The sequence below is a fragment of the Phyllobates terribilis genome, unplaced genomic scaffold, assembly GCF_046119375.1.
Source record: "Phyllobates terribilis strain yellow unplaced genomic scaffold, ASM4611937v1 Scaffold_4__5_contigs__length_816908805, whole genome shotgun sequence".
Classification (NCBI taxonomy): Eukaryota; Metazoa; Chordata; class Amphibia; order Anura; family Dendrobatidae; genus Phyllobates; species Phyllobates terribilis.
In genome coordinates, this window is record NW_027362764.1 from 176,696,575 (window position 1) to 176,718,664 (window position 22,090).

The 22,090-nt window shown below is 42.0% G+C and overlaps 1 protein-coding gene across 4 annotated transcripts in view; it reads right to left on the reverse strand.

Annotated features, from left to right (window-relative positions):
- Nucleotides 1-22,090, reverse strand: part of SATB1 (SATB homeobox 1) — a 185,701-nt gene that overhangs the window by 81,558 nt on the left and 82,053 nt on the right. The window contains exons 1-5 of one of the 4 annotated variants that reach the window (XM_073677956.1): nt 11,510-12,873; nt 9,187-9,422; nt 6,705-6,881; nt 5,935-6,061; nt 5,082-5,205 (exon numbers count right to left, since the gene is read on the reverse strand). In XM_073677956.1, the coding sequence (XP_073534057.1) occupies nt 5,082-5,205; nt 5,935-6,061; nt 6,705-6,881; nt 9,187-9,397 (639 nt within the window). In that variant the 5' untranslated portion in view covers nt 9,398-9,422; nt 11,510-12,873. Of the gene's footprint in view, nt 1-5,081; nt 5,206-5,934; nt 6,062-6,704; nt 6,882-9,186; nt 9,423-11,509; nt 12,874-22,090 lie in introns of those variants that run through there. The other 3 variants (XM_073677957.1, XM_073677954.1, XM_073677955.1) reach the window with 3 other exon arrangements.

The following is a 22,090-nucleotide window of genomic DNA, read 5'->3' on the forward strand; positions in this document are numbered from 1 at the left end:
GGTTTCCATATGGACCCATGGTCCATGTGAGAATAAATCGCAGCGTGCACCAGTGGACAAGTCTATGCAGGTCAATAACAGGTAGGTCTTGCAGCCGTCTGCTATATGGAGGAGCACAAGGAGCCAGCCACGTCTGCAATTCATGGAAGTCATGAGTTTTAGTATGGCCATGTGAACCCAACCTAAAAGGATCCGATCACTCAAAGCAAAAGCCATTGTAATAAGGAGGGTTTCCTGCGCACTACAGGAACTTTAATTCTTTTCACAATATTTAACCTGAACTGTTTAATGTATGGATGGAGCAGTCTGCAATAAAACAAATCCAATACCTCACAAACAGAGAAAAAAAACATTTAAGTATTTGGGCTTCTTCGTATTCTGCTCAGGAAGCAAAATAAATAAATAAGAAAAACAAAAAGAAAATATTGACAAATCCAGTTTACTAGTGTTTAAAGCTTTCAAGCTCTATAAAGTAGAGAGGGCAACGACTGAAACAACTTATTTACACAATTATCTAAATACGATTAAACAGCTGATGGACAAATATTAAACTCCAAAATGTATAGTCATTTCAGCTTAATGTAATCCTCGCTCTGTAAACACCCAAGATGATTTTTTCCCAACCAGAACAGTCCTGACATCTCATAAGCCTAAGGGTGAATAGCGAGAGATTGTTTTCGATAGTTATAAATATTCAGGAGACATGCAGACCATCTGCTTTCATAATACAGGTAAAGAAAGGCTGAAATGGAGAACACTTTGCAAAATGGTTCTTAGCAAAGACTTCTTCTTCCCTTCCAAAAAAATAATAATAATGAAAAAAAAAAAAAATTTAAAGACAGATGTCAAAACTGTTTAAACTGTGGAATCTGGACATTACAAAAAGCAATATTTCTCCTGGATCACAGACGTCCATGCTTTACCCATCTGTGTGGCTACAAATTTCTACTTACATACACGTAATAATTCATGCCGGGAAGTTATATGGATGTGCAGAAACAAAAACTTTACTACCTTGCGACAGCTCGGAGCAATACAGCGAAAAATATTGCTCATAAACAAATGCATATGTAGATCTGCCCATAAATGTATGCAAACTACGCGGCTTATGGATATTACACACAAAGTGCGCTCAGATCTGTCTGCACAGCACATACAATAGCAGGTTTACCTTTCTAACCTTCATGCAATGTGTGTGGAGCGCACATATTCCACCGGCCATACTGTGCCAATGCTGGATCCGGAAAGCCAAAGAGGCCTAAAGGCACAATGTGACCCAACACCGCAACTTATCATTTCTCCCTAACGGAAGAGTATTACGCCATGTTCACACAGTCAGTATTTGTAAGCCAAAATTAGGAGAAGAACAATCAGAGGAAAAGTATAATAGAAACAGGTCACCACTTCTGTATTTATCACCCACTCCTGGTTTTGGCTTACAAATACTGCAGGTGTGAACGTGGCCTTAGTACTAACAATTAGTAGGCTCCTGACCGTACTACACAAGGCTTCTGCACATTTGTGACCATCAGTTTAGATTTGGCTATTGCCTCAAAACTGGACTGAATCTCAGTAGATAGGGAAAAAAAAAAAAAATTATATATATATATATATATATATATATATATATACATACATATACACACACACATACAATTATTTTTGGGATATTTGGGTGAAAATAAAATCAGAGAGATCTAGGACTTAAATAAGTCCTAGATCTCTCTAATTGTATTATTTTCACCCAAATTTTGTTATATATTCATTATTATTTTTTTACTCCTTATCACAGGATATTTTTTTTGTATGTAAGTCCACTGTTTTCACTTATTTACATTGGAGTGTCATTTCTAATCTATTTTTACTATTCATACATTTGAAGGCTTCTTGGCTGGTTGTTTACGTAAGGACTGCACCCACAACATTAGGATTGTGCCAATATATATATATATATATATATATATTATATATATATATATATAGAATAATAAATAAAAAAAAGTACATGATGAAGTGTAAAATGCTAGCAACAAATATGAGTGCTGTTCATAAAGCCCATAGAAGTATATGTTACCCATTGATGGCAGATGCATTGTTCAGGGAAGTTCACCTAAATATACACTCGCCCTCACAAACATAAATAACGATCAGCATTAATTACACTGCTGATGGAAACAAGTAGACTATAATTGTAAAATGCCAAAGCAAACATTATTTTAATTAATGTTATAAAATGAGGCTTAGCAAGTAGACAGGAACATTTCAGGTGACTAGGAGAAGATTTTCCTCGGTGCTCACAGATAACTTGTAGTATACCGTAATCTACATGTAGCGATAGAAGAGTAAGCATATAAGGGTGTATGTAAAAGTTCTGATGCACTCAGTAGTTCGCACCGCTACTACGTTGCCTTGTTGCACTGGGATCCTAGGCTTAACGACAACTTCTCTATGCACTTTCCTCTCTCACCCCATAAATTTACTAAGACATTGAGCCTAGCATATAGGATACAGTGACATTCGATGCTGCCCTTATTGAAGACAGACTGGTGACGATCTCGATGCATCAATGTGGAATATGTTGCTGCCATATAAGAAATAAGAAACTTCTTACATTATAAAAGGTAATCGCAGCATAAAAGTATCATAAACACCCTATAAATTAGGAAGCGATATGATCCAGTTATCTTACAGCTTTTAAATATGGTTGTATACATCTCCATTAATATATGAAAAGTCTCCATTAACCAGTGCACATTGATTGACAAGTCGTATCAAAACAGGGGAACGTTTTTTGCTCACACTACAGAATACAGCACATTTCCATTGCCCTACACAGCACTGTTGTTTTCCTTCCATTACATCTTTCCAGTTTAGAGAAACCTGATCCTCAGTGAATGTATGGATGACTATATGAAGCGCTGGGAGCAGAGATGGATCACTACAGGTCTCTCCAATGTACAGGGTGTGCAAGGAAATCTATTGAGGCTGCAAAGGAGAAGAGTTCTGCTCTTATATGCAAAGGACACTGAAATGGAAATGCAACTGGAATGAGATAGTAGGGTTTCAACAATATAGAATGACGGTAAAAAATAATCCCTGGAGGGAAATATATTTAATCTAATCATTAATTATTAATGAACCCAGACCATAAACCCTATAAATAACCCATACAATCACTTCAGTAATTACAACTACTTCACTTTTCAACACCGTATTTTGAAGACAAAACAGACTAATGAATCCAGACACAAAAGGATTTTCAGTATTTATCAGCACTAATAATCGGATGCAGACCCCCCAAGAGCTAGACTTAGGGGCTGCAGTCGTAGAAGAATGGGTGGGGGGGGGGGAGATATATCCAGACATATATAGGCCAAATTATTTGTTCTCTATGACAAAATTATAAATATCTTTTTGCAGGTTACATTTAGCATTAAATCTGTAGTATGGCCAATTTAAAGTGCCCTAGCTTTATTGCATTTTTATGCTGTTTTCTAACAGGAAAGACACCTTTTATACTTTCAAACACAGTCATTCTTAATAATAATTAAAAAAAAAAAAGACTCTCAACTAGTTCAGTCATTTACCTAAAAATTATGATCAAAAGAGTGCATTAATTATGGAAAATATTAATGAAAGCATATTCAAATGACTAAATAAAGAGACTACTATTTGCATACCCCATTATAAATCAGTTCAATACTCAAGAGTGATCATAATAATATAAAAAAATTGTTTCAGTGTTTTTTTTTTGCAATGAGAAAAGCAGAGAACAGATTTACCTGCATATAATCAACTAAGGGATATTTTTCTTTCTAAATGTTCCTCTGCAGGTCTTTTTTTTTTATATAAAAAAATTAAAAAAATGGAACAAATCCTATCTGTAGGTAGCAGCTACAGTGAACACCTAGAAGCCTGTGCACTAGAAATTAACGTCGTGGGTCTGTAAACTAAACACATAAATGAACGGAGGGGGGAAAAAAAAATCCAACAATAATTGAACAGGAGCCACAAGAGTGGAAGAACAAAATAACTGTGCAGAATAGCAACTGGACAAACAGTTCATCTTTATAAAGAGCAGCCATGGAAAACATTTCAGAAAAAAAAAATATATATATATATATATATATATATATATATATATATATATATATATATATATAATTTTTGATATTTAACTGCTTCATTAATAATATTTTTTTTTATTATCAGTTTAATAGCACATTCTTAGGTATGTATGTAGTATAATATATGAAATCATACATACATACCTAAGAAAGTGCTATAACAAAACAAACCATGATTACTAATGGCGGTTAAGTACCAAAAACCATCGCTATACCCCAACATGTAGTATCGTGAGAAGGTATAATATGTACACAACATCAAAAGAAAAGAATATTAAATTTGATATTGCTAGCATGTGGCAAGAAATCGTGCCATCAGGTTAGAGGAAAAGAAGGTAGATCAGTGCAGATCATATAGTAAAAGGGGGAAGAAAAAAAAAGAAAAAACACAAATGTAAATAAAATAAAAAAAACAACCAGCATACGGGTATGTTTGCAAAACTGCAGTTTAAGACCAGTCTGAACCAACAAAAGGAAATTATTTGTAAAGATATTCAATAAAAGGGATGAGAAAAAGGAGCAGTTACATCATTGTTGCAAAACAGTCACTATCAGGGCAAACGAGACCCTATTGAAACCCACAACCAAGTCATTCACGATCTGTACCTAAAACGCCAGATTTCAATGGTTTAATTGTATTACTAGAATATTTTAATTAGATTATATGACAGGATTCTAATTGTGTTGCTTGTAATTATTCCAGGTCCCAGGAGGAATCTTTTCTCACTTTTCCCCCCCTTAGCTGCATGCATAATTCATTGTTTGGGTGTAGACATTTGTACAAGACATTTTCCTACTATTGTGGACAGCATGTAACACTAGTGTACAGCGGCAATTACATCACAGCGCTGTAGAGGAACTACAGGTGACGTGAGATCATCCCGAAGAACAGACAAGTCGCGCCAATCGCCGGACCGCGGTCATCAGTGGTCAATAACGTGACGTCCCCCATACCTGTGAGAGGGGACATTCCTTAGCTAGGGAGCTCTGGTTCATATCTTTCAGTAAGTCCTTCAGAGCGTTGCGCACGGTTATATGGGACCACTGCTCGGGAGGTAAGTCTTCAAGTTTAGGGCAACTATTAGAAAGAGATTAGAGAAGGGATTATTACAAGATTGCATCCTGCTGCAGAACATTCCTTTAAGACAGACAGATTTCATTTTGCGCATCAAGCAGATGCATCTGGAGATTGCTCTCGGTCTCCTGATTGTTCCGATTAGTTAATTACTTTATACAACACATCTGCTGTATTGATGCATGAATTATACATCAGCTGCATGTGGCGACTATTTTTGCATGTTACTTCTACCTTCCTGCTCTGATGCGCTTGGTGAAACAATTTAAGGTGCAATGCCTTCTCACAACTGATCATGAGAAACAGACTTAAGAAAAAAATAAAAATTTCCTCTTCTCTTCAATCGCCATTGGAGTACAAACAAAAAAAAACAACAAAACAGCAGATTACATTAAGAAGGGTGAAGTCATTCTTTCGCTGAACATACCCAGATGGCATGGTACAGGATATGCAAAATATTGTTCTGTTAAGTACACTTTATGTAAAACACCAATTTGTAATGCATGTATTGAATTAATTGACTAAATATAATTCAGTGCATATAGCAAGACAATGAAAAAAAAAAAAAAAAAGAAGAACGACGCATCGTCAAAGTGACAACGCGACTTTGGATTGCTTTTAAAGTTTGATTTCGCTCTATGGCCGCCCGTCATTAAACACGTGTGACATGGGAATATCGTACATCTGCTGCTGCTAATGAACAAGGCACTTCTGAGTCACGCTATGACTCACCTGTGTAGCTGGATTTTCAGGGTGACCACATGAAACACGTCTTGAAGCATATCTGCTACAGTTGCATCGGGAGCATCTGTCACACAGGAGAGTGGAACTGGATTCCATTTACCAACCTGGATTAGCCCTAGACCAGTACGACAAAGTGACAGCCCTAATTAGCAACGTACAGGAGAGAGGAGGGGGAGAAGAAGAAAAAAAAAAGAAAAGAAAAAAAAAAACACACAAGACATAACATTGTATAGCTATTTAAAAACAACCACATCATACAAAAAAAAAAAAAAAATATATATATATATATATATATATATATATATATATATATATAAATCTAGATGTTGACCTGCATTAACTAACAATAAAATAGATATTAACATCAAAGCATAATTCATAGATAATAAAGCTTTAATGATTTCACACCTAAAACTGTTTCGAAAGTCAACTTACGCCGCCTAAATAATAATAAAAATGTGAAAAGTGAAAAGGGAAACACATCTAGGTATTTAGTCATAAATGCAAATCGACTCTCAGCATTCCATCTGCTCAGATAGGCTCAGCATTTCTCCCCACATTCTCAGTGGACCATATTATTAAGGTCAATAGGCATGCTAATGATTCAGTGAGATCATCTGAAGTTCCTTATAACTAGCCACAATTTGGTTACAAAAAAAAAAAAAATAATAATAAACCTAATATATTTTAAAAGGAGAAAATAAAAAAAATTAAAAAATGCATTCTCTGTAATATTCTGTTACAACTTTTCTATTCACCTTTGGCCTGGGCAGCTGCACTGTGAGAATATCCAAGGGAGAGAAGAGCCATTTCGATCAACTGGTTGAAAAGCATGTCCTTCCTAACCAATACGAATTCTGCGTGTTCTTCTTTGCAGTCGTACTCGATGAAATTTTCATAATGCTCCACGACACAGAAAACTGGAAGCATGTTTCCTATGGATATGAGAAAAAAGAAAAACGTTTTGTATTGACGACCAGACCACCACATCCACGTCCAAAATAAAACCGCAACGAGACAGCAGAATGCAAGTTTTGCTCGACTTTCCGATGACCGAATACCAAGAAAACAGCGTTACTTCGAAGAACGAAAATAAACACGTCATCAACCTAGAAGTGTCAACCGTTGAGTTCTGCAGGTTGGTCAAAACATCTCTCGTCATCTCCGAAGCGTCAAGTTAAATAACAAAAAAAAAAAAAAAAAAAAGCAACAACACACCCCCTCAAAAAAATTGCCATTTTGTTAACCCTTTGATAATAAATAAAAAAAACAAAACCTTCTAAGAAGTCATTTTAAAAGCACCTGAGTAAGTCACAATCTATGAATCTAATGCTCCACAATCATCAGCGTCATACTAAATATTACAGTCAGTAATGTAGACCTTAGAGCAGAAGACAAGATTATGGGATGTTGCCTTAAAAGTCTTTAAGCTACCAAATCAGACATGGAAAAATGACATAAAAAAAGTGACCCTTTATCTCTAGGATATTTTACGACAGGTACGCCGGAAAAGTTACTGTAGCTAACAACAATATATAAAAATGCGCCAGATTTCACGAAAAATGGAAGTATTTTAAATATTTACAATCTATATAGGCAAAAAAAAAAAAATGACATACGCAAACCAGGGCACGACATACTGCTGCGCTCCATGGTCCAGTTTGGTATAGAATAGGTTAACATCTAGAAAATTCTTCCAAGGAGTAGGAAGACTGGAGCTATTCTCTCCTGAAGGAGTAGCTAAGTGGGGATTCCTCCGTCTTTGAAGTGGGTGAGGGGAGCTCAATTCATTATGTGAACTCTCCTTGCGACCTTCTACAAGTCACTCATTTGTTCTCTTCTGGCACAGAGGAGTAGATTACCATCTAGTCAATGCAGAGGCTCCCTGCGCTCCAAACTTACAACTGCTGGATCATTGTATAGAAATATATAGATGTTACGCAGCTCGGAGCAATTAAGAGCTTACTGACGAATGGGCAGATTTTAATTAGCGGATCCCGCTGACGTTTCGAGAGCGTCGAACCTTTAGAGGAATGCTGCTCTTAACAGCAGCTATGTGAGGTCCCATGGATCTCCAATGGAGAAGTGACCGGCATTGCACAGCAGCTCGGTCACACAACTGCTCCCCTCTGATCTAATACTTGGCTCAGATTCCCAGTGCTGCAACTTTATAACTGTCCAGCATCAAAAAAAAAAGAGGAAAGCTTTGGTAAGTGCTAAAAATACAAGATGACCCAACCTGAAGGCACTGCTAGGGCTTTTGCTGAACATTTATGACTCTCTGTAAACAACAAGTCTGCATAAAGGAGCAATGAAAGTGTAGGATCCTTGTCTAAAACCGTCCTGGCATTAAAGTGAACTGTGCAAATATCACATAGTACCAGAGACAGCTGAAATCTCCTATTTAGGAATTTATAGAAACTTATAGGTTTGCAGGCGTCAGAAAGTCCTCTTCTAGAGCCTCGCTCCAGCTCCTCGGTACAATATTAATGCGCTCGCCTCGAAAAGCCATAATAAATTATATTTTTAATGCTTCTTCTACCCTGGCTTTCTTAAGATGCATACATTCTTGGCAAACAATCAATAAATAGGGTAATCATGAACAGAGGCCAAAGAATTTGCTGAAGTGCTGCTTTTCCATTTTAATAGATAGAGATCTAACAATACCGACTGCTGTGTCTGTTCATTTTAGGATCAATATATGCTTTGTTTTCGCCAAACTGAATGCAAAATGAATGATTGTATGATGAATGTTACACTTTGAGGACAATGAAATTCCATTGCCTTCCACGACCAAACTTGAAAACGATCAGTTGTCTTGAAAAATCAGGCACATTGTCTTATAGAAGGAAAAAAAATAAAATATCTATTCTAGGTAAAAAAAAAAATAATAACTATTAAAAAGAAAATACAAAATAAAAACAAACATTATGCTTCTTAAAAGGCTGACATAAGCCCAAGATCATCATCTTCTGCTTGTGGATACTAAAGGACTTAAGGTATTTTTTTTCCTTTTACTTAGCAAGTATTGAAGTAGGTAATACAAAAAAAAAAAATTATTCTAATTACTTTGGATTTAAAGTAATGTAATATACCTTAAGAAGAAAAAAAAAAAAGAAAACCTAAAAAAGTCAAGTTGGCGAAAGTGGAACTCAAATTCTCGTTTTTCGAAAACAATTTGTAGGATGCAGCAGCAGTTTCTCCATCACCTAAAATTGAGGATGAGAAAAAGAAGATTACCTTTTCGGATACTGGTCCTCATCATGTGTGCAGATTGTCTAAGTGGCACCCCTTGCATTTTTGCTCCTGTGCTTCCAAGTCTTCCTCTTCCTAGAGGACTTCCATTCTGCTCAAGGCGGGCTATTTTGGCTGGCGGACCTTTTGGATCGCTTACATTGTTAGACATTTCTAAATGTTCTATCCCCTGAGTTGTCTCGTTCGAATGATCCATGCTCAGTCCCGCCTCTAAGGATCACCTGGCATAATTAAAAAAAAAAAACAGAAGTATTTATAAATCAGCGAGGCATACTGTCTGTAGGAGAGAGAGAAAAAAAAACACCACGACCAATTTTATTTGCATAGACATACATTAATATACATGGCCATAATTAAATGTTACACTTAGACCTCAAGACAAAAACCTGCCCAGTCTGCTATTCAAGAGCACCTGTGAAGTTGGTCCTTATCGATTTCTCATAAGTCTCGTCATACAATGGAGAGCATTTTAAGTCAAGAACTTATGGCACAAGTGTGTCATGATCTGAACAGATCAAAGACACAAGAATGAGGTTCTTAGGCTTCACTTTTTATCAGCTCCGACATGTTGAACCCACCAGGAACTTATGACACTTGGGTTTAGCAGTTGTCATCAAAAGTGTGGGGTCAAGTAGGCATCCCTGGGGATTAAGAAAAGGGCCGGGTGGGAAAGAGGAGCAGATACATGTTTGATCAGATGGCTCGAATACTAAGGACAAGTGTTTTATCTCAGCCTTAAAACCGATATATTGTCAAGCCTTTGAGTAAGTTCACCCCGAGTCAGAACTTCACGTCTACATAAGCTCATGCTGCCAGGACCTCTACACGGTTCACGAGAAAGGCCCTTATACAGCTCTTGTAAGATCAATTAAACTTTTTAAATGACAGAGAGAGTTACGAGACGTGAGAAACCCGGGAAACTCGTTCTTTGGAGATTTACAGAATAGATCGTAGCTCAAATTAGAACATATGATATGGGTCAGTGGAGCTTCATCTCCAAACTTCTACCACTGCCAAGAAAACTTCCAGACACAACACTTAAGAACTTATTCGAGTAATTTTACACACTAAATCTCATTACTTTATGCCATGTCTTAAGAAAATTATCACTCTTCACATTGAAATATTGATGGTTTCAGCTCAGAAGAAGCCAGTATAATCAGATGACGTCCGGACCTGATGCTACTCGATGGTCCTGACTTTTTACAACATTCTTTCGGGCGTCTAAGCCACCACTTTTAGCTGGTGTAGTATATGGACACACCGCTGCGTCTACTTCATTTCCACATCAGCATCAAAATCTGGATCCAGTGTACAGAAAACATCTAATTTCCCCCATTGAAAGCTCGGTGCCGAGGGCTAAAGTTCACCAAGATCTCAGTTACATATAATGACAAGCCGAGCAGTCCCCACAATGACAGCACAAGGCGGTGACTATTATCTGTACTTATCCCTGTCAGCCAGAGCCCTCTTCTCCTTAACCCATTCATTACAAAATAATAGGAGGGGGAGCAGACTGAGGATTTCATCGGGATCACAACAAAACACAAAAATCCAACAGAACCCAGGAAGATAAGAAACACTGCACCAGGGAAAAAACAAGAAGCAGAAGCAAGAACACAACATCAAAAGGTCCACAGGCACAGACGACATGACATTACAAGCAGTTCTTACAAGGAAGACTTTTTTTCTTAAGATTTCCATGTCCAATATCTAATAATGGTTGGAAAAGTTCTTAAGAAGCCTCGCTTATTGCCCCGACCTAGAAAAGTTGTGACAGTAATCCCAAAATAAATTGTTGACAAATTTTTTTTAGCCCAATTTTGAGATTTTTTGAGCACAGAACGATAAGGAATGGGTCTATAATGGAAGACATCTGGGGCGTTTAAGGGTGAAAAATGGAGATGACACACGGAGTTAATGACCAGTGAAGTGTATATGAATCAGTGACCGCGGTATATAATTACCCCTGTGTATATATAAAGAAGGGGTGTGTTTGTATGTACACACAAGACACGTATGGCAACAACAAAAATAAGAGCAAAGCATCAGTCCTAATAGTAAGAATGAAATTCTGGCTGGAAAGAGCATGGCAGGACCAAGCAAAAGTTTCCACGCCGCTGTCACCCCAGTATGACAATGACAGGGCATCAAAGCCAGAGTCCCAGGAGGCACAGGAAGCCGGGAAGTCCCATAGCAGGCGGCTGCAGCCTCCAGTCCACAATCCTGGCCAGGATTTCCCTTTGACCTTTTAAAGAGACAAAGAAGCAAAGTGCTCCCCAATATGACAACCCTGGCAGATACTCACCACTCCACACCATAGAAATGGACGGGCGTCCTCCTGACAGCAGCGCACCCGGGATCCGCTCCTCTAGATTAATCTTCTTCCCCCCAAAATGGAGGAAATTAAATAAAAATCTAGCAAAAAAAAATGTGCAAAAGGAAGGACGAGCGAGATTAAAAAAAGTCTTTAATGCTCAGAAGAGGAAGAAGCCGTCACTCAGTCTGGAGACGTGTCCAAAAAGCTTGCAATCAAATCGAGCCCCAGCATAGTGACGGGAGGGGGATGGAGATGAAGTAGATGGGGGGGTGGCAGATAACAGAGAGCTGACGCTGCCACCTTCCACTTAGGTCCATTCAGTCCAATAATAAATAAGAGCAGCAAAGTTTCTTCCAGGATCTGAGGATGGGAGTAGTTGACAGGTGGATGTATAAGTAGATGGGAGGTATCAGACGGATGGAGGGGGGAGTAGTCGGAGAAATAAATAAATAATAACAAGAAATGGAAGGAAAGACAAGTGAGGAAAGTGAGAGCAGCAGCTGGAGCCCTTGTCACAGGGGGAGGAGGACAGGGAAGTGCTCAGTAGTTTCTCACAATGCAGGAAGATGGGAGAGTCTTCTCCTCCTCACAATGGGCAGAGGATGGGAGTTGTGCTGCTGTATTGTGCGCTGTCCAGAGCTGCTCTGCTCCTCTGTGTCCCCATTAAATTATTAGTTGTATTGACTCATCCCTCCTCCTCCTCCTGCCGCCGATCGCTGCTCTGTGCTAGTGCTGCCAAAGCTGATCTCTGCGCTGTGCTAGTGCTGCCAACGATCGGGCACTGGGCTAGTGCTGCCGCCGATCTGTGCTCTGTACTCTTGCTGCTGCCGATCCCTGCTCTGCCGATCGCTGCTCTGCACTAGTGCTGCCGCCGCCGCCGCTGCTCTCCAGGAAGATGTCGGGGCTGTTGCTGCTGCAGCTTCTTCTTCCTCCTCCTCATTTTAATACAAAATGAGAGCAGCCAGGCCACCGCCGGAGCTCCCGCTCCCTGCCTGCAGCCCCAAGCCCTTCCCTGGCGGCCCTGGATCAGCCGACGTCCTGGGAGAGACACAGAGGAGGAGGAGAGACATGATGAGAGGGGGAGGAGAGCAGCAGGCTGGGATAAATGGGCTCAGGATGGGGGATACACGGGGAAGTCCGGGGCATTGGTGCAGGAGGAGGAGGAGGGTAATTATGAGGGGGCAGGAGATAATGGGGGGGATTGGGATTTCCGGACGCGTAGGAATCTGTAATCTTCCTGATTAGTGTGAGGCGGCTGCGCGCAGATTATACACAATAGCCGGAATAACAGGGAGCAGTGAGGGCGGAGGCATCATGGCCGGGGAGGCTCTGACACACAGCACAACAAGGAGGAGGAGTGTGCGCAGCCACACAGGCCACAGCCGAGGGGGCGACAGGACCTGCCATGATGTCAGGCCGTGCCAGCCGTCACATGTGGGAGGAGCCGCCCAGGAGTCAGCGCTGCTCATACTTTATTATAGGGACGAGACTGTTCCCGGGAGCAGGTGGCTGAAAGTTCTGTGCTGTACGGGCTACGCACTCAGCTCAGCTCAGCACTGCATACATTACACACACAGCTCTGCACTGCATAGCATACATTACACACACAGCTCTGCACTGCATACATTACACACACAGCTCTGCACTGCATAGCATACATTACACACACAGCTCTGCACTGCATACATTACACACACAGCTCTGCACTGCTCACATTATACACACACAACTCTGCACTGCATACATTACACACACAGCTCTGCACTGCATACATTACACACACAGCTCTGCACTGCTCACATTATACACACACAACTCTGCACTGCATACATTACACACACAGCTCTGCACTGCTTACATTATACACACAGCTCTGCACTGCTCACATTATACACACTCAGCTCTGCACTGCATACATTACACACAGCTCTGCACTGCTCACATTATACACACTCAGCTCTGCACTGCTCACATTATACACACTCAGCTCTGCACTGCATACATTACACACACAGCTCTGCACTGCTCACATTATACACACTCAGCTCTGCACTGCATACATTACACACACAGCTCTGCACTGCTTACATTACACACACAGCTCTGCACTGCATACATTACACACACAGCTCTGCACTGCATACATTATACACACAGCTCTGCACTGCTTACATTATACACACAGCTCTGCACTGCTTACATTATACACACACAGCTCTGCACTGCATACATTACACACACAGCTCTGCACTGCATACATTACACACACAGCTCTGCACTGCTTACATTATACACACTCAGCTCTGCACTGCTCACATTATACACACTCAGCTCTGCACTGCATTCATTACACACACAGCTCTGCACTGCTCACATTATACACACTCAGCTCTGCACTGCATACATTACACACACAGCTCTGCACTGCTTACATTACACACACAGCTCTGCACTGCATACATTACACACACAGCTCTGCACTGCTTACATTATACACACAGCTCTGCACTGCTTACATTATACACACTCAGCTCTGCACTGCATACATTACACAGCTCTGCACTGCTTACATTACACACACAGCTCTGCACTGCATACATTACACACACAGCTCTGCACTGCATACATTACACACACAGCTCTGCACTGCTTACATTATACACACAGCTCTGCACTGCATACATTACATACACAGCTCTGCACTGCTCACATTATACACACTCAGCTCTGCACTGCATACATTACACACTCAGCTCTGCACTGCATACATTACACACACAGCTCTGCACTGCATACATTACACACACAGCTCTGCACTGCTTACATTATACACACAGCTCTGCACTGCTCACATTATACACACTCAGCTCTGCACTGCTCACATTATACACACTCAGCTCTGCACTGCATACATTACACACACAGCTCTGCACTGCTCACATTATACACACTCAGCTCTGCACTGCATACATTACACACACAGCTCTGCACTGCTTACATTACACACACAGCTCTGCACTGCATACATTACACACACAGCTCTGCACTGCATACATTATACACACAGCTCTGCACTGCTTACATTATACACACAGCTCTGCACTGCTTACATTATACACACACAGCTCTGCACTGCATACATTACACACACAGCTCTGCACTGCATACATTACACACACACAGCTCTGCACTGCTTACATTATACACACAGCTCTGCACTGCTCACATTATACACACTCAGCTCTGCACTGCATACATTACACACACAGCTCTGCACTGCTCACATTATACACACTCAGCTCTGCACTGCTCACATTATACACACTCAGCTCTGCACTGCATACATTACACACACAGCTCTGCACTGCTCACATACACACTCAGCTCTGCACTGCATACATTACACACACAGCTCTGCACTGCTTACATTACACACACAGCTCTGCACTGCATACATTACACACACAGCTCTGCACTGCATACATTATACACACAGCTCTGCACTGCTTACATTATACACACAGCTCTGCACTGCTTACATTATACACACACAGCTCTGCACTGCATACATTACACACACAGCTCTGCACTGCATACATTACACACACAGCTCTGCACTGCTTACGTTATACACACTCAGCTCTGCACTGCTCACATTATACACACTCAGCTCTGCACTGCATTCATTACACACACAGCTTTGCACTGCTCACATTATACACACTCAGCTCTGCACTGCATACATTACACACACAGCTCTGCACTGCTTACATTACACACACAGCTCTGCACTGCATACATTACACACACAGCTCTGCACTGCTTACATTATACACACAGCTCTGCACTGCTTACATTATACACACTCAGCTCTGCACTGCATACATTACACAGCTCTGCACTGCTTACATTACACACACAGCTCTGCACTGCATACATTACACACACAGCTCTGCACTGCATACATTACACACACAGCTCTGCACTGCTTACATTATACACACAGCTCTGCACTGCATACATTACATACACAGCTCTGCACTGCTCACATTATACACACTCAGCTCTGCACTGCATACATTACACACTCAGCTCTGCACTGCATACATTACACACACAGCTCTGCACTGCATACATTACACACACAGCTCTGCACTGCTTACATTATACACACAGCTCTGCACTGCTCACATTATACACACTCAGCTCTGCACTGCATACATTACACACACAGCTCTGCACTGCTCACATTATACACACTCAGCTCTGCACTGCATACATTACACACACAGCTCTGCACTGCTTACATTACACACACAGCTCTGCACTGCATACATTACACACACAGCTCTGCACTGCATACATTATACACACAGCTCTGCACTGCTTACATTATACACACAGCTCTGCACTGCTTACATTATACACACACAGCTCTGCACTGCATACATTACACACACAGCTCTGCACTGCATACATTACACACACAGCTCTGCACTGCTTACATTATACACACTCAGCTCTGCACTGCTCACATTATACACACTCAGCTCTGCACTGCATACATTACACACACAGCTCTGCACTGCTCACATTATACACACTCAGCTCTGCACTGCATACATTACACACACAGCTCTGCACTGCTTACATTACACACACACAGCTCTGCACTGCATACATTACACACACAGCTCTGCACTGCTTACATTATACACAGCTCTGCACTGCTTACATTATACACACTCAGCTCTGCACTGCATACATTACACAGCTCTGCACTGCTTACATTACACACAGCTCTGCACTGCATACATTACACACACAGCTCTGCACTGCTTACATTATACACACAGCTCTGCACTGCTTACATTATACACACAGCTCTGCACTGCATACATTACATAAACAGCTCTGCACTGCTCACATTATACACACTCAGCTCTGCACTGCATACATTACACACACAGCTCTGCACTGCATACATTACACACACAGCTCTGCACTGCATACATTACACACACAGCTCTGCACTGCATATATTACACACACAGCTCTGCACTGCTTACATTATACACACAGCTCTGCACTGCTTACATTATACACACTCAGCTCTGCTCTGCATACATTACACAGCTCTGCACTGCTTACATTACACACACAGCTCTGCACTGCATACATTACACACACAGCTCTGCACTGCTTACATTATACACACAGCTCTGCACTGCTTACATTATACACACAGCTCTGCACTGCATACATTACACACACAGCTCTGCACTGCTTACATTATACACACAGCTCTGCACTGCATACATTACACACACAGCTCTGCACTGCTCACATTATACACACTCAGCTCTGCACTGCATACATTACACACACAGCTCTGCACTGCTTACATTATACACACTCAGCTCTGCACTGCTTACATTATACACACTCAGCTCTGCACTGCATACATTATACACAGCTCTGCACTGCATACATTACACACACAGCTCTGTACTGCTCACATTATACACACTCAGCTCTGCACTGCATACATTACACACACAGCTCTGCACTGCTTACATTATACACACTCAGCTCTGCACTGCTTACATTATACACACAGCTCTGCACTGCTTACATTATACACACTCAGCTCTGCACTGCATACATTACACAGCTCTGCACTGCTTACATTACACACACAGCTCTGCACTGCATACATTACACACACAGCTCTGCACTGCTTACATTATACACACAGCTCTGCACTGCTTACATTATACACACAGCTCTGCACTGCATACATTACACACACAGCTCTGCACTGCTTACATTATACACACAGCTCTGCACTGCATACATTACACACACAGCTCTGCACTGCTCACATTATACACACTCAGCTCTGCACTGCATACATTACACACACAGCTCTGCACTGCTTACATTATACACACACAGCTCTACACTGCTTACATTATACACACTCAGCTCTGCACTGCTTACATTATACACACTCAGCTCTGCACTGCATACATTATACACAGCTCTGCACTGCATACATTACACACACAGCTCTGCACTGCTCACATTATACACACTCAGCTCTGCACTGCATACATTACACACACAGCTCTGCACTGCTTACATTATACACACTCAGCTCTGCACTGCTTACATTATACACACAGCTCTGCACTGCATACATTACACACACAGCTCTGCACTGCTCACATTATACACACTCAGCTCTGCACTGCATACATTACACACACAGCTCTGCACTGCTTACATTATACACACTCAGCTCTGCACTGCTTTCATTATACACACTCAGCTCTGCACTGCTTACATTATACACACTCAGCTCTGCACTGCTTACATTATACACACTCAGCTCTGCACTGCATACATTACACACCCAGCTCTGCACTGCATACATTACACACACAGCTCTGCACTGCTTACATTAGACACACACAGCTCTGCACTGCATACATTACACACTCAGCTCTGCACTGCTTACATTATACACACTCAGCTCTGCACTGCTTACATTATACACACTCAGCTCTGCACTGCATACATTACACACCCAGCTCTGCACTGCATACATTACACACCCAGCTCTGCACTGCATACATTACACACACAGCTCTGCACTGCATACATTACACACTCAGCTCTGCACTGCTCACATTATACACACTCAGCTCTGCACTGCATACATTACACACACAGCTCTGCACTGCTTACATTATACACACTCAGCTCTGCACTGCATACATTACACACACAGCTCTGCACTGCATACATTACACACCCAGCTCTGCACTGCATACATTACACACACAGCTCTGCACTGCATGCATTATATACTCAGCTCTGCACTGCTTACATTATACACACTCAGCTCTGCACTGCATGCATTATATACTCAGCTCTGCACTGCGTACACACACTCAGCTCTGCACTGCTTACATTATACACACTCAGATCTGCACTGCATGCATTATATACTCAGCTCTGCACTGCGTACACATACTCAGCTCTGCACTGCTTACATACACACTCAGCTCTGCACTGCTTACATTATACACACTCAGCTCTGCACTGCATGCATTATATACTCAGCTCTGCACTGCGTACACACACTCAGCTCTGCACTGCATACATTACACACACTCTGCACTGCTTGCATTACACACACTCAGCTCTGCACTGCATACATTACACACACAGCTCTGCACTGCATACATTACACACACAGCTCTGCACTGCTTACATTACGCACACAGCTCTGCACTGCATGCATTATATACTCTGCACTGCATACACACACTCAGCTCTGCACTGCTTGCATTACACACACTCAGCTCTGCACTGCATGCATTATATACTCAGCTCTGCACTGCGTACATTACACACACAGCTCTGCACTGCGTAAATTATACACTCAGCCCTGCACTGCATGCATTATATACTCAGCTCTGCACTGCATACATTACACACACAGCTCTGCACTGCATACATTACACACTCAGCTCTGCACTGCTCACATTATACACACTCAGCTCTGCACTGCATACATTACACACACAGCTCTGCACTGCTTACATTATACACACTCAGCTCTGCACTGCATACATTACACACCCAGCTCTGCACTGCATACATTACACACACAGCTCTGCACTGCATACATTACACACCCAGCTCTGCACTGCATACATTACACACACAGCTCTGCACTGCATGCATTATATACTCAGCTCTGCACTGCTTACATTATACACACTCAGCTCTGAACTGCATGCATTATATACTCAGCTCTGCACTGCGTACACACACTCAGCTCTGCACTGCTTACATTATACACACTCAGATCTGCACTGCATGCATTATATACTCAGCTCTGCACTGCGTACACATACTCAGCTCTGCACTGCTTACATACACACTCAGCTCTGCACTGCTTACATTATACACACTCAGCTCTGCACTGCATGCATTATATACTCAGCTCTGCACTGCGTACACACACTCAGCTCTGCACTGCATACATTACACACACTCTGCACTGCTTGCATTACACACACTCAGCTCTGCACTGCATACATTACACACACAGCTCTGCACTGCATACATTACACACACAGCTCTGCACTGCTTACATTACGCACACAGCTCTGCACTGCTTACATTACACACAGCTCTGCACTGCATGCATTATATACTCTGCACTGCATACACACACTCAGCTCTGCACTGCTTGCATTACACACACTCAGCTCTGCACTGCATGCATTATATACTCAGCTCTGCACTGCGTACATTACACACACAGCTCTGCACTGCGTAAATTATACACTCAGCCCTGCACTGCATGCATTATATACTCAGCTCTGCACTGCGTACATTACACACTCAGCTCTGCACTGCATACATTACACACACTCTGCACTGCTTGCATTACACACACTCAGGTCTGCACTTCATACACATAGTTCTGCACTGCACGCACACAGACCACTGCACTGCACACATTACACACTTAGCTCTGCACTGTATGCATTATATACTCAGCTCTGCACTGCATACATAACACACAGCTCTGCACTGCGTACATTACACACACTCAGCTCTGCACGGCATCCATTATATACTCAGCTCTGCACTGTGTACATTACACACACTCAGCTCTGCACTGCGCACATTACACACACTCAGCACTGGACGCACACACAACTCTGCATACATTACACACTCAGCTCTGCACTGCATGCATTATATACTCAGCTCTGCACTGCGTACATTAGACACAGAGCTATGCACTGCGTACATTACACACACTCAGCTCTGCACTGCATGCATGCATTACACACACTCAGCTCTGCATGCATACATTACACACTCAGCTCTGCACTGCATGCATCACACACACTCAACTCTGCACTGCACACATTACACACAGCTCTGCACTGCGTACATTACACACAGCTCTGCACTACACTCAGCTCCGCACTGCATACATTACACACTCAGCTCTGCACTGTAGGTGTTACACAGTCTGCACTGCAAGGATAAACACGCACTGCATGCATTACACACACTCAACTCTGCACTGTATGTGTAGTTCTGCCTACATTACATACTCAGCTCTGCATGTTACACACTCAGCTCTGCACTGCATATATTACCCACTCAATTCTGCACTGCATGCATTACACACTCAGCTCTGAATTGTATGTGTTACACACCCAGCTCTGCGCTGCATACATTATCTACACACTGCGCTGCATGTTACACTCTGAGCTCTGTATTGCATGCATTACACATACACACTCAGCTCTCACCTTAGACAAACTGCACTGCGTATATTACACAGCACTGCATGCATTAAATACTCAGCTCTACACTGCTTGCATTACTCACACACTTAGCCCATGCACCTATATGCATGCAGTGCAGAGCTATGCGTGTGTCATGCATGCAGTGCATTGCTATGCGTGTGCCATGCATGCAGTGCAGAGCTGTGTGTGGCATGCAGTGCACAGCTATGTGTGTGTCATGCATGCAGTTCAGAGCTGTGTCATGCATGCAGAGCTGTGTCATGCAGAGCTGTGTCATGCATGCAGAGCTATGTGTGTCGTGCAGAGCTATGCGTGTGTCATGCAGTGCAGAGCTATGCGTGTGTCATGCGTGCAGAGCTGTGTGTGTCATGCAGTGCAGAGTTATGCGTGTCATGCATGTAGTGCAGAGTTATGCGTGTGTCATGCATGCAGTGCTATGTGTGCAGTGCTATGCGTGTGTCATGCATGCAGTGCTGTGCGTGTGTCATGCATGCAGTGCTATGCGTGTGTCATGCATGCAGTGCTGTGTCATGCATGCAGTGCGTGCGTCATGCATGCATGCAGTGCTGTGCGTGTGTCATGCGTGCTATGCGTGTGTCATCCATGCAGTGCAGAGCTATGTGTGTGTCATGTTAGGCTTAGAGATGTGTGTGAGACAATTGCAGCAGAGGATGTACATTTCTCGGTCTCTATTCACACTTGCCACAAGCTTTCTGCTTATCACTACAGAATATCTGTCATACTACTGACACCACACTGCACTCATACCCCATAACGTTGACTATTGGGATCTGAGGAGGTGTCCATCATTGTAGAAGAAATGATAGAATCTGATACGACTTTTGCGGGGTTGGACCATAAACATCATTTATCTCCTATCCACAGAATAGATAATTTAATGATCGCTGGTGACCTGTAGTGCTAGGACCCCACTGATCAGGAATACAGGTAGGATGTGTCTCACATTTGAGTCGAGCGCCAGTTAATGTATTATCAGACCATTAAAAAACTATGGGACTGTCAGAAATATCCGAGCGCTTTATCAAGGTAGCCAACTTGATAGATTTTTTTTTTTGCTCTTTAACCCACAGGACTCCATACAATGACATAAAGTCACATCATGGCCAGGCACTCAATATGGGTGAATGGCACGGGAAGTGCAAAAATAGTTTTTGTCATTTGCAAACATGTAGGAAACTTTTGTACTGTGTAAACTCAG